The sequence below is a fragment of the Leptinotarsa decemlineata genome, unplaced genomic scaffold (genome assembly GCF_025532065.1).
Source record: "Leptinotarsa decemlineata unplaced genomic scaffold, Ldec_3_MD MMD2_tig00026299_RagTag_RagTag, whole genome shotgun sequence".
Lineage (NCBI taxonomy): Eukaryota > Metazoa > Arthropoda > Insecta > Coleoptera > Chrysomelidae > Leptinotarsa > Leptinotarsa decemlineata.
The window spans coordinates 8,968,086-8,980,929 of record NW_027412676.1 but is presented as its reverse complement, the minus strand read 5'-3'; the positions used below and the strand labels follow the sequence as shown (position 1 = coordinate 8,980,929).

General features: G+C 33.2%; 2 protein-coding genes across 2 annotated transcripts; both read left to right on the top strand.

Moving 5' to 3' along the window:
* The first annotated feature begins 363 nt into the window (after positions 1–363).
* Positions 364–4,299, top strand: Gadd45 (Growth arrest and DNA damage-inducible 45). The gene is made up of 3 exons (XM_023169194.2): positions 364–590; positions 1,411–1,630; positions 3,613–4,299. The coding sequence occupies exons 1-3, from the start codon at positions 547–549 to the stop codon at positions 3,823–3,825; spliced, it is 477 nt and encodes a 158-aa protein (XP_023024962.1). The 5' UTR covers positions 364–546; the 3' UTR covers positions 3,826–4,299.
* A 5,449-nt stretch (positions 4,300–9,748) lies between these two features.
* Positions 9,749–11,867, top strand: LOC141484924 (uncharacterized). Its single transcript, XM_074180628.1, has 2 exons — positions 9,749–10,249; positions 10,896–11,867. The coding sequence occupies exons 1-2, from the start codon at positions 9,749–9,751 to the stop codon at positions 11,865–11,867; spliced, it is 1,473 nt and encodes a 490-aa protein (XP_074036729.1).
* Positions 11,868–12,844: the final 977 nt, after the last annotated feature.

Below are 12,844 nucleotides of genomic sequence, written 5' to 3'. Positions count from 1 at the left end.
AAATATAGAATCAAAATATTGAATTATATCGACCCTGTTGTAATGAAATTAATAATGAAATAGGTGCAGATGTTATTAACAATCAATAGAATTCTAAGAATCTAAAAATTACAAATGTTCAACTGTTCAAATTATCTCTACCGATTTAAAAAAAATACAATCAATCTTTAATAATTACAATCCATTTTATTATAGAGATTGGTCAGTTTTTTTTTGTATTCTCTCGTAGTTCCAAATTTTAACCATTGGCGAGCAAGGTTTCCACCCCGGCTTGGGGTATTCCTCGAATTCCGGCTAGGCCCGCTTCGCAGACGTTCCCCCACTTCGCTCTCAAATCGTTCTGCTATATAAGCGTTTTCAACAACTTTACGTCACAAACAATTGCAAGCGATAGTTCAAGTGATTGCCTGTACGCCTAACAAAATTATAAAATTGTGTCATATTACACAACGTGAGTTAACTAGTTTGTTAGTGAAACTAAAACAGTTTTAAGTGTTTACATACTTGAGGAAAGTGTATTCATCGATTTCCGTAGATCAATCGGATATGTGTGTGGCAAAGTTCAACGACAAATGCAAAATGATCAACAGGTGAGAATGTGTTTAAATTGCATTATTTGTAGGTCAACAATGGTTGACTTTATATTCCTCATCTTTTTTTTTATATATTTAATCAATTTTTTATAAATTTAATCTATTTTTTACATATTTAATCTATTTTTTACATAATTTTATAAGTAAATTAAGTAATTCTGAACAAAATTCTGGCTTTTTAGGACTTTCAATATTCATTTATAACAAACAGTTTCTTAGTCCACTATTGTAAATTTGGTATTTTCGCGTTTTGGTTGTAACAAAACATAAATTTAAATATGTGTATACCTGTTAAGCACTACAGAGGTATATAGCAACTGGTTTCATCCAACTGGAGCCAAATCATGGGGTTAAATATGTAGGTAGTGTTCAAAACCAATTTTTTTTATATACATACCTAATTATTGAAAATAGGAGATTAAAAAATGGGGGGTATGTAGAAATTAAGTGCAGAAATGTTGGTAAAACATTATGAATACAGAGTAGTGTTTTCTGTGGTTTGTTCAATTATACATTAATTCATTTATTATAATAATATTCGAGTAAATACTTGTTAATTTGGTGCATATCTCAATCAACTCTCATCCCTTAAATATGTAGATGAATTATACGAAGGATTTTTTTCTAGCAAAACTAAAAAGCCAATCAGAAATGATGTAACCGCGAATTGATTTTCATTGGCATTGATAAATTAGTTATCATATACTTTGTGTAAACACAAAATTATAAAACAAAATCTAATCATTTCTTTTCGATAACGCACCGTGTGAGTTTTGTGTCAACCAGGAATGACCTTTGGTTTTTCTTTACCTTTCAGAAGCAAACTTGGACGTGCCGTGCACGGAATGTTGACCCGAGCAAAGGTCGAAAAGAGATTGATATCTGGACTTCTGCCGGCTATCGCTTACCTTGAGAAATCACCGGAGGATGTTGTAATTTGCGTGCTTCCCCAATCTCGACCAGGAGATGCTACGACCCATATCCAAACAGTATTGCTACAAGCGTTTTGTTACGAGAATTATATTCCTGTTATACAGGTAGGTGTTATCAACGAATTCTTGACTAATACACAATTTTTTACAACAAGTCAAGCATACAAAACATAAATTTTATTTCATATCAACAGAAACGTTCCTTAAAAATATCTTATTTTTAAACTTTAAATTGAGCGTTGCTCGGAATTTGTAAAGAATTTCTACCTAGAGAAAGAAAGGTTTTAGTTTTTTACTTCTCCATCTTGATAAAGAGTTTGTTTTGAAATCATTTGCTTTCTTTCCATCTTTGAATTTCGGGTTGAATTTGAGATTAAGTGTTAATAGAATATGATTTATAGTATTACTTATATCGATTTTTTCTTCAAATTTTTCAAATTAGAAACTTTTTTTGATGTGGCTCTTAACCAAAAAAAAAGAATATCTTATTTGCTGTCTCAAAAAAAATAAATTTTTTATGACATCTTTAAGTTTAGGAAATTTGAATCAGTTTTCAGTTTGTTTTTAATATAAATCATTCCATTGCCTTTTCATTTTCTTCAACTATTCTGAAATCTGAATTTTCACCTCCACAATTTTTTCAATTAACTGGACATTTTCCATCACGAAATAGCCAAATATCCTTACCTCAAATAACTGAAGCTAATATGGAATAAGTTGGAATATTTACATTCTTTATTATCACCGTCGTAGTTTCATGATGCAGTTATTCACGTTTTGTCAATTTTTGATGAATACTGAGAACTAATTTTGTTACATGCTTTGAAATTGCCTCATCATTGTTTGACATTCCATAATTGAATTAAATTTTGCAATCATTCATTGCCGCTTCAAGAGCACTTGAGACAGCTGATAGTTTGTGAGTTGAAACAAATATGACGTACTCTGTTGTTTGCTCTCTTGATAGTGTCATGTCTGCTTGAACTGCATCTCAGCCACTTATTCAGGTCAAAACCTTGATTCATACAAGCAATAAATAACTGCTTTCACTTGGAATTCACTGGAAAATCCATGGTGGCATTGCGATAATTTACCATTGACGTATATGGTAAATTACCAACTGTGACTAAACTAAACTAAACTATAAATTTGTATACGTTTTTCAAAGGTTTATAACGACCTTGATGAAAATTATAACTGGAAAGTTGCCATTGATTATTTTAGACAGTTTCAAGTTTTCCATTGTACGCTTGATAGAGTTGGAGCGGCATGTTTTTTTTTTCACGGAATTTCATTATCTTGTTTCCTTATCGATTTATGTATTTTCCCAGTACCGGCGTTTTTATCGTTCGGTGACAATAATGTTTCCTAACAAGGGGAAGATTAGCTTGATTTAGTGTAATTAAATTTTTTTATCGCCGACTAATAAAATAATGCAATGATTATGAATGTTGAATGAGTAAGTTTGACAAATCACGCGTTGTTCATCAAACAACTGAATTGGCAAAGAATTAAAAACAAACATTTGATACTTCATAGATAGTTCTTTAATAAAAAACTGAAATATATTCAGGCTGAATTATGTGTTCTATTCTCATTTAGTCGACGATGAAATAGCATATTAAAATCGTTTATAATGTCAGGTTATAGATTACCTACCATACTTACATAATATAGGAAATTTCATAAAAATTCCGAGTATATAGTCAGTCAGAATTTGACAAAAATATTATATATCATTGTATTCCTCAATTTTGGAATATCGTTAAATTCCGATTTTAAATTCGGCTTATTGTTAAATTTCTATTTTAAACTCTGATTTTCATCAAATTCCGATTTCAAATTCGGAATATCATTCATTTTGTCTTTCTTATTGTTAAATTCCTATTCTAAACTCAGATTTTCATCAAATTCTGATTTCAAATTCTGAATATCGTACATTTTGTCTTAACAGTTTGGTAGCCTACGTATATCTCAAGGTTTTCTGTATTCAATTCCCATCATTAACATCGTGTGTGAAAATCAATGAGTTTTCAGCCATTTTTTTCTAGAACATCATCACAAATAATATTTTCTCTTTGTTACAGGTTGACAGTAGCGAAAAATTGGATTCCTACTGCGGAGAGCAAACCAAAGGAAGCATTTCTGGGTGCAACTGTGTTTTGATAACCAAAGATCCCAGCATGCCAGTCACTCCAGAAGAAGATATTCCAATGTCTCCAACAGAACAGATTCTGGCAGATTTCTATGAGTGTACTCTTGAAGAATTTCCCAGACCTGTCATTGAGTTGCCAAGTTGAATGGATCCGTTGAATGTGATGGAAATGCGTGAAGCGTAATCCAGAGTTTGTGATTAACGAAGAAATTGCAGGACTGGTCATAGAATTTTTCATTATGCAGTCCTGGAATTGGGCGTATGATATGATGCCAGATGAGCCATTTTGCATGGTATCAAGATATAAAGTATGGTATTCTGAGATATAGTTTAGTTTGTTGATAAAGTTTTTGTTATTGCACCCACTAAGCTAAACAATGGCAAAAGTGGCTATTGTAGTCTCTTTAAAATTTGTGAGCTGTGAATAGGTTTGTTTATCTGAATAGAAAAGTTGTTTTTGTATTTTACTGACTGAGAAAGCATTCCAGTATTTTAAGGTAATTTGTAATTGTAATTATATTTGTGATTTTTTTGTTTTGATCAGATGAGAATTGTTGTGATTTACAAACATATTTGTAAAGACATTGTTGATGGGATGAATAAATTGTATTTACATGAAGCAGTCTTTTATTTAATTGCTATTATCAGAATTCCGGAAAAAAATTGTAATTATTTCTCCATGTCAGCAACATCCATAGCAATGGACTCTTGACGTATGGAACCTTTGATTGATTTTCAACAAGAATATGCCGTGAAAAATGCATTTGTCTATAACAATGTTTTAAACAATAAATGAAGATTTAGAAAAAAACATATTTATGCAACGTTTACCAATAAGAAAAAACAATCGGAATATTTGAAAAAAAATCACGATTCATGTTTTTCCTTTTATAAGATATTCGATTGTTCACAAAAATTTTAATCTTTTTAAATGTTTGCTATCCAGGAACTTCTTAAAGAATATCTTCAGAAAAGAAATGAAATTCCAAGCATGAATTTTAAAAATGATCAAGTAAGTACCTAACCTCCAGCTTATATCGAGAGGGAAATTGCGATGAAACTTTTCTGCTGGCAAGTTTTTGTTTCTTCCTCAATATTGTATTTGATGAAATACAATAATTTTTTATTGATGTGCCACTGTAATCTAAATTCATTATCCAATGTAAGATGTCTATGTAACGTTGTCTATTGCAGTAAGTAGTAAAAATTCCTTTAAAAAAATGTACAATCTATGTCTTATTGATGACTAGCGAACCGCCCCGGCTCTGCACGGTTTTAATGCTGATACTAAATATATCTACATATGAATCCGCGTGATCGCTGCTAATCATAAAGTGCTGTAGGACGAAGGGCACCTTTCGTTGCGCTATTTATAGGCACGCACCGTCGTCTCGCCGGCCGGTACCGCCGCAACTGCGTTGGTACCGGCCGCTGTTAAGGGCCATATTGATCTATATTGGTCGGTCGGTTCGACGTAGGTGCTTTTTCACTCACTCAAATCGACTGCTGGGTTTGTCGGTGGTTCAAGCCGAAGGCTGAACGATCCATTTTCAATTGCTACCGTCCAACCCGTGTTAGGAATCACACGTAAAAAGGTAAGACCTCGTTAGTCCTTAATTGAAATCAAATCAATTTTATTTCTTTGCGAAAATATGAAATTGTATAAGAACAGTCAGCTCGAACAAGTTTCGACTTCTGAGGGTTTTTGTTCGTAGGGGTGCGACAGCTGGTTAACAGAAAAACAGATTTCACAGATATTGAATGCACAAAGTATTTAAGGTACTCAATTGGATAAGGATTAATGCTGTATTGCTTAAAATCGCTTCGTAAATAAGCCATTATTTATCGAGGATAAAAAATTGTTATTTTGGGTTATCCTTAAGACAGTGGCGTAGCGTAGATATCGGCTGCCCGGGGCGGAAGACAATTTTGCCGCCCTCTTAATTACGTATTTCAATGTAATACATACATTAATATGTATAATACAATACATTATACATATTCGTTCCAGAGAACTTTTTAGCAAGAATAATCATCATTATTTTGCATTATACAGGTTATATTTTAAATAAAAAAGTTTATTTGTTTCACAATCACGTTTATTAATTGAAAAATTCTTACTTCAACCATTGATATAACAAATAACAGGTATAGTCGAAGTAACCGATATATAGTAATTCTTAAAGCTTCGGCGAACTCTAAGGCCAAAAAAACCAATACAAAGGAATAATGCCGCAATGAATTAGTCCACGTGGACTGAAGAATTGGCGGTTCGTATTGAATAATTTTTACTAACCGAGTTTTGTAATTGGTTGAAGAGTCATAAAATTAAATTTGAAGTCATGTTACGGTGGCCAATAGAATGTGAGAATGGTTAGAAGAGTCATGTTGTCAATGTTCAGTTCAGGAACTGATCGCGATTTGAGTGTTGAAATTCGATATTGGTGAAGTTATAATTACTTAAAATTTTTGTTATTTGTATAGAATGTGGAGTCCTTTGACAAGTACTAATAACGAGTGTGATAACAACGCATACTTTTTCCTGTGTAGTGATTCCAATAGCGCTGGTGAACAATGCGAAAAAGAGATACCAGTGAATAAGATTCGGATGCATTTGAATATTGAGACACAGAGAGTAGGTATGTTTCAATGTAGGTATATAAGAATCTACATATCAAGTTTGGTTTCAAGGGAAGACACTATTCTCAACTGTACGTATAATAGTCACAAACAAACCTTATGAACGCAAGACGCGATTTGATGCGGGATTACTAAAACCTTTAGATGTTCATCTAGTAAAATCATTAAAAAAACAATATACGACTGTTACAAAAGCAATGAGATTCCTACAATTGAAATCATAAGGAAGAAATTGAATACTTCCGGCCATAACGTGGATAATTGGATAAAAAAACTAGAATGTAATAACAATAAACAAATAAACAAACAAATAAAATAATAAACAAACGTCAAGCAGTTATGGAAAGCAGAAGAATATTGGAATTGCGTAACAAATACTTAGAACAAATAACTAAATGTAAACAAAAACAACGACAAATTTTCTATTTGGACGAAACTTGGTATGACACTCACGACACAGTTACGAAAGGGTGGACTGATGGTTCGAGAATGTGTACGCCTATCTTGCCTGCAAACAAATGATCGCGAATAATCATTGTGCATTGCAGATGATGTGAAGGATGGGTTCCGAATTCTTTGAAATTATGTGAAAAAAAACTTGAAGACTGCAATGTTGACTATCATAAGAACATGGAAGCTAATATTTTTGAGGAATAGTTTGAAATGCGAATTTGAATGCGAATAGTGACATAGTTCTTGACAAAGCTTCCTATCATTCGCGACAGCTCATCAAAGTACCGAATAAAAATTCGAGGAAAGATGAAATACAAAATTTTTTAATGAATAACAATTTGAATTTTGAAGATAACTATACCAAAAACCAACTACTTGAAGTTTTACAGGCAAAACCATTTGAAAAAGTGTATGCCCTTCAGAATATTGCTGAAAAGTATGGAGACACCATATTGAGACTTCCCCCCTATTTTTGTGTTTTCAATCCCTTCGAGTTGATTTTGGGAAAATGCAAATAAAGCATCAGGCGTCAAAATGATTTTCCAAAATTAGATAAGAAGGTGATAGAGCTAGTTAAAGAAGAAGTATCTAATATTACCGAAGAAGACTGGCAGGAAAGGATTACAAAGTAATTTTAGTTGAAAAAGACTATATGGAGATTGGACACTTCCATATCAATGGTGGAAATAAATTCATTATTGATTTAAATGACGACAGTGATAGTGAAACGGAGAATATGGAAGATGAATTATCAGAAGCTTTCGAAGAAAGTTAGTGAAGTGTTTTTGAAGCGATCGATTGTATATATATATATATATATATATATATATATATATATATATATATATATATATATATATATATATATATATCATTCCCATATTGATTCCAATTTAAAAGCCACCGGTAGACAACTGCTTCAGCCTATTGGGCATCGTCAGTACCGGGCAGGCGGTCCTCGACTGAAGACAAAATGCTTGTCATCCTGATTGAAATGTGAAAAACCAAGAAAAGTACTTGATTGATGAAAATAACTGCGTAAACGCAAGCGAAACATACGTGGAACCACCTATTATGGAATTATTTTCCAGCAGCTTGACTGCATTAACCTTTCTCGATTTTAGTAGCTTCATTCAAATCACTGTTGATGATGTTCGGGCAACATACCGCGCGCTCAGCTCATTTTACGGCCGCCATAATCGTTCTACCGAGAGTACTACTGACCCATGAACTGAAGGTAAACGACCATAGAAAACGACGTGAGTTCGCTGAATGGGCTCTGGAGCTGTTGGAAACTGTTCTGTTTAAAAAAAAATCTGTTTAAAATCTGTTTTTCCGTCAATCAGCTGTCGCCCCCATACGAACGACAACTCTTAAAAGTTGAGAAACTTGTGCGAGCTAAGGACTAACAAGGTGTTACCTTTTAACGTGTGATTCCTAACACCGACTCTGATATTCATCGAAAATTCATCTTAGGCGATGAGGCTCTTGTCTAGATGAATTGGTGCGTGAACAACGAAAACGACGTCAGGCCATTAGGCCATTAGGTACTGTCAACAGCGAGTACTGAAGGTCGATAACTATCAACAACGAGATGTGGTTTCAACAGTACGGTGCTACGTGTCACACAGTTCATGCCACACAGCATGCATTGGGACAGTGGTCCCAATGCCATCGGTCAAATTCAGCCTGATTTATGCGCCAGAAAGCCCCTAATGAAAGACCCTAGTCCTTCCTGGGAATAATTTAACATACCTACTGTTGAACCGTTTGTTCACGAAGTACCTGAAATAATATTCAATGCCGGGGATGTTAATTCATGAAATAAACAGGATAGTTTTCAACTAAGTAATTTTACATGTCAGCAAAATGGGGCAGACTGGTTCGAGAGTTGCTGGATCACAAGCTGGAGTGATGTCTCAGAATGGCCTGCTAGATCACGTGATGTGAAACCTTTAGTTTTCTTGTGGAGATTCGTGAAATCTAAAGTATTTTTCATTTGATTTCAGATTTCAGGAATAGAATGAATCGTTTGTAACGAAGTTATCCTAGCTAAATGATCTAGCAGACTATTATAATGGACAACTAGTTTTCAAAACGGATTACTGAGTGGAAAACAATTCTTTTTATTCTTGAGAATTTATAATTCTCTCCAAATCCTTCACCTTGCGCAGAGTATCCTGAAAGGTTTGTCACTGATCATTTTAACTAAATAAATTGAATCAGGTTTTCAGTTTTAATTCTCACATGCATTTCTCATAGCTTCATTTATCACAATTTTTAGGATACTGGTTACAGGGTACTCACTTGCTTGGGTATATAATTTATTTCATATTTTGATTTATTTCATATTTTTTGAAAGCCTGGGTCGTATTAAGTTTAGTTTTGTCTCTTTATTAATCCAACGTAATGGAATATTTCAATCTGATGACAGCTTCAGTCTGATGACCAGCGGCACTTAAGATTTGCTTTCGTTTCATTATAAATGTGTGGGTCAATTACAGTAATGCGTCCATTTCAATGATGGCATTTCTGATTTCAATGAAATGAATTTTCCGTAGTCTTCATTAAATTTTCACCGATACCCTAGAAAGACATTAACATCAACTCTTGATCATCATTACGGTTTGACAATGTTGTCAGCAACACCTTTGAAAAATTTTGTGTGGATTATAATGTTCTTGAATGTTTCCAGCGGATTGATCATAACAACTCGTCTCAATAGAGTCGAAATCGAATTCGAAAGGTATTTGACGAAGCTTAAAACATGTAACTTTACTAGAGAGTCAAGCTGCATGTTCATACAGAGATCAACCATCTCGAAAGAAATTGAAACTGCTTTTGTGAAGTACAATAAGGACTGTAGTTCACTAATAGTTTCTCAAGGAAATGTAGTTATCGACAAAAATATGTTATTTAAAATTCAACATTTTTTTGTTTTTGTTCCTTCTGTTGAGGAACTGATGAACCATACGATGAAACTTTTCGAAAATTCACTCTGGAATTCAAGGACCAAGGCATACTTTGTCATCACATCTGAAGTAGTCGATATCAACACACTGACCTCTATCCTACCGAGCATCTGGTCTACAAAAATGATTAATTTCGTTGTTATATCAGTAACTACAAGATATCAAGTGCATACATATAATGCTTATGAAAAAAGTCCCAAAATTCGTATTCCAAGATCTCAATTGTTCTGTGAAAGACACTTTCCCGATAAAATGAAAAATCTCAACGGAAATCCCTTGCGAGCTTCAATCAATGACCAAATACCCTACACAGTTAAGGAAAATGGAGAATTTACCGGTAGCGAAATTCAAATATACCGACTTCTCGTTTACACATTGAAAGCAAGTGCACATCTAATTGAAAAACCATCTGTAAATGAATCCATTGAAGCACTACTGAATAACGAGGTTGATATATTTCTTTTGAGGATTCTTAATGTAAGTGATTTTTTCATCCTTATTTTTGTAAAACAAGAAATTGATGTCTAACAAACTTGATATCAATTGGAAGTGTTTCGATATTTTGAGGTTAGGATTCATATCCATAACATTTTATTTTCAATCACTATGTATGGAATATTGAAAATCAATTCAAATTCTATGACCCAAAATTACTTTCACGTATTAGCATTGTTCAAAAGACAGTAATCATGAAACATTAATAAGTAGCAATTTTCTTCTAGTTATCTTTTACATTTGGGAAAGAAAGGTTTCAGTTTTCTACTTCTCCATCTTTATATAAAAAAATGTGTCAAATTTCCAAAAAAAGAATACAATATATTTCACAATGAACTCCCACATTTTTTATATAAAGATAAAGAAATTACCAGCCAAAACGTTTTTTCCCAAAAATTGATCTCTCCTAAAAATATACTCATTTCAATTCAAACAAGATTCCTATGACTGGGAATATGTGAATAATTCAAAATATATTTTTTTAACAAGTATCAGTGCTTAACATATCACTCAAAACTGTCACTCGCTCCAATTATTTTCTCCTTTATTTTTGATTTTTGTAGGCATCTAGGAGGCAGTAGAATGTTCAGAAAGACAAAATATAAATTTTGTTAAAAACATATTTTACTAAATATTTTATTTTGAATGTCTGATAAGTCGTGTGAAATTTAACCATTTAAAATTTTCTATTTTGCAGGTATACTACTATATTAATGTTGACTACAGTTACCCTTACGACATGGTACAAAAAATAATCATGGTACCGAAACCATCGAAAATACCTCCTTACATGAATATGTTTTACATTTTCGATAACTGCATATGGATTTGGTTAATAATAGTCATAAATATCCTTCCAGTCATCTTTGTTTTTTTCGGTAAACTGTACACCATGCAAAAACTCTCCGAATATTATTTGGCTTTATGGTCAAATTTGTTGAATGTTTCGACATCATCCGAAGTGTTTCATATCAAAATAAAATGGCTATTTTTTGTTTGGGTATGGTGTAGCCTGATACTGGGTGCTGCTTTCCAATCCTCACTTCTTGGGTCATATCTCAAGCCTAATTACGAAAAAGGAGTGAAGAACTTGGATGATTTGAGATCGAGCACGTTGAAGCTCAATTTGCATCCTTTTTTTGCTGCTAGTGAAGACTTATCTGAAATTCTCAGACTAGAATCGAGATATATCAAAATGGAACTGGTAGACGCAAGAAAATTTATAGAAAGTAGGGACACCAGTACCGCCTTTTTGGTATCCAAAGAGTTCGCAGAATTTCTCATGAACAGACTAAAGAAAAAAAATGGCGACCCAACGTACGAAATACTCAATGAGAATTTGATTTCCGGAGTACTGGTTTTTCATCTACAAAAACATTCACCGTTTTTAGAGAAGTTTGACATGTCGGTGTTAATCTTCAAACAACACGGGTTGATTAGAGAAGACAAGTATCCTGATGCAAAAGTTTACTCTGAAAAAGTTGTTCTGAACTTATCTCATTTTCTTGTTGTTTTTTGTTTTTTAGGAATTGGTCTCTCCAGTGGACTGCTGGTTTTCTTTTGCGAAATATATGTATTCAAGCTGAGATGTTCTCAAGTTGCTTCAGGAAATCAGAGAACTGAATAAGTGCATTCGCTTAGACAATTTTATCCATTTCAAACAATAGATATATGATATATGACTCAAATGTTCTCAAAAATATATCAAATATAGAATGTTATGTAATATATCATTATTTTTGACTACATACAACCCAAAATCTTCATGAGAATATTTGATCAACATGTATCAATATATAGTCGTATATCAACATACTGTTTAGAAAAAACCTGTTTTTTCGTTAATCAGCTGTCGCTCCCATACGAACGACAACTCTCAGAAGTTGAGAAACTTGTGTGAGCTAGGGACTAACGAAGTCTTACCTTTTAACGTGTGATTCCTAACACCGACCCTGATATTCATCGAAAAATCATCTTCGGCGATGAGGCTCTTGTCTGGATGAATTGGTGCGTGAACAACGAAAACGACAGCAAGTACTGAAGGTCGATAATTATCAACAACGAGATGTGGTTTCAACAGTACGGTGCTACGTGTCACACAGTTCAGCCCACATTGGATATTATCTTACCTTTTAACGTGTAATTCCTAATATTCCTACTATTTTGCAAACAATAACCAGAGTGTATCAAAGTACCCTGTTTAACATTTTGATAATTTTCTGAGAATCGAAAAAAATGTATTTACAAACCGACTTTTACTACTTTATTATAATTAGAAATTATACTGTCACACACTTGTGTTGTTACTATTATAGTTAGTTCCGATTATAAGTGGGTTATTATTAAATAAGCCAATGAATAACAGAAAAGCTCGTTTGAAGTGGCAAATTTCATCACACAAACTTGAACTGAATAAACACTGAATTTCAATCGAATTTCATGATTATTGCACTCCAATACTAACTGAATAACTTACTAATAAACTGATCCCCCGAAAGTCAGAAAGTAAGGAATATAAATCCATTCGAAAAGTTATTCGACGGCGATCCATAGGACCTTCTGTCGCGTTTTCATATTTTCCGACTCAAGTGTTTGAGGTGACCT

Excerpts from the sequence above, each read along its gene's own strand:
- Gadd45 (XM_023169194.2), top strand. The coding sequence starts at position 547 with ATGTGTGTGGCAAAGTTCAACGACAAATGCAAAATGATCAACAG. Across the intron at positions 591-1,410 it reads AAATGCAAAATGATCAACAG|AAGCAAACTTGGACGTGCCG; the intron begins GTGAGAATGTGT and ends TTTACCTTTCAG. Across the intron at positions 1,631-3,612 it reads ATTATATTCCTGTTATACAG|GTTGACAGTAGCGAAAAATT; the intron begins GTAGGTGTTATC and ends TCTTTGTTACAG.
- LOC141484924 (XM_074180628.1), top strand. The coding sequence starts at position 9,749 with ATGAAACTTTTCGAAAATTCACTCTGGAATTCAAGGACCAAGGCATAC. Across the intron at positions 10,250-10,895 it reads ATTTTTTCATCCTTATTTTT|AGTCGTGTGAAATTTAACCA; the intron begins GTAAAACAAGAA and ends GAATGTCTGATA.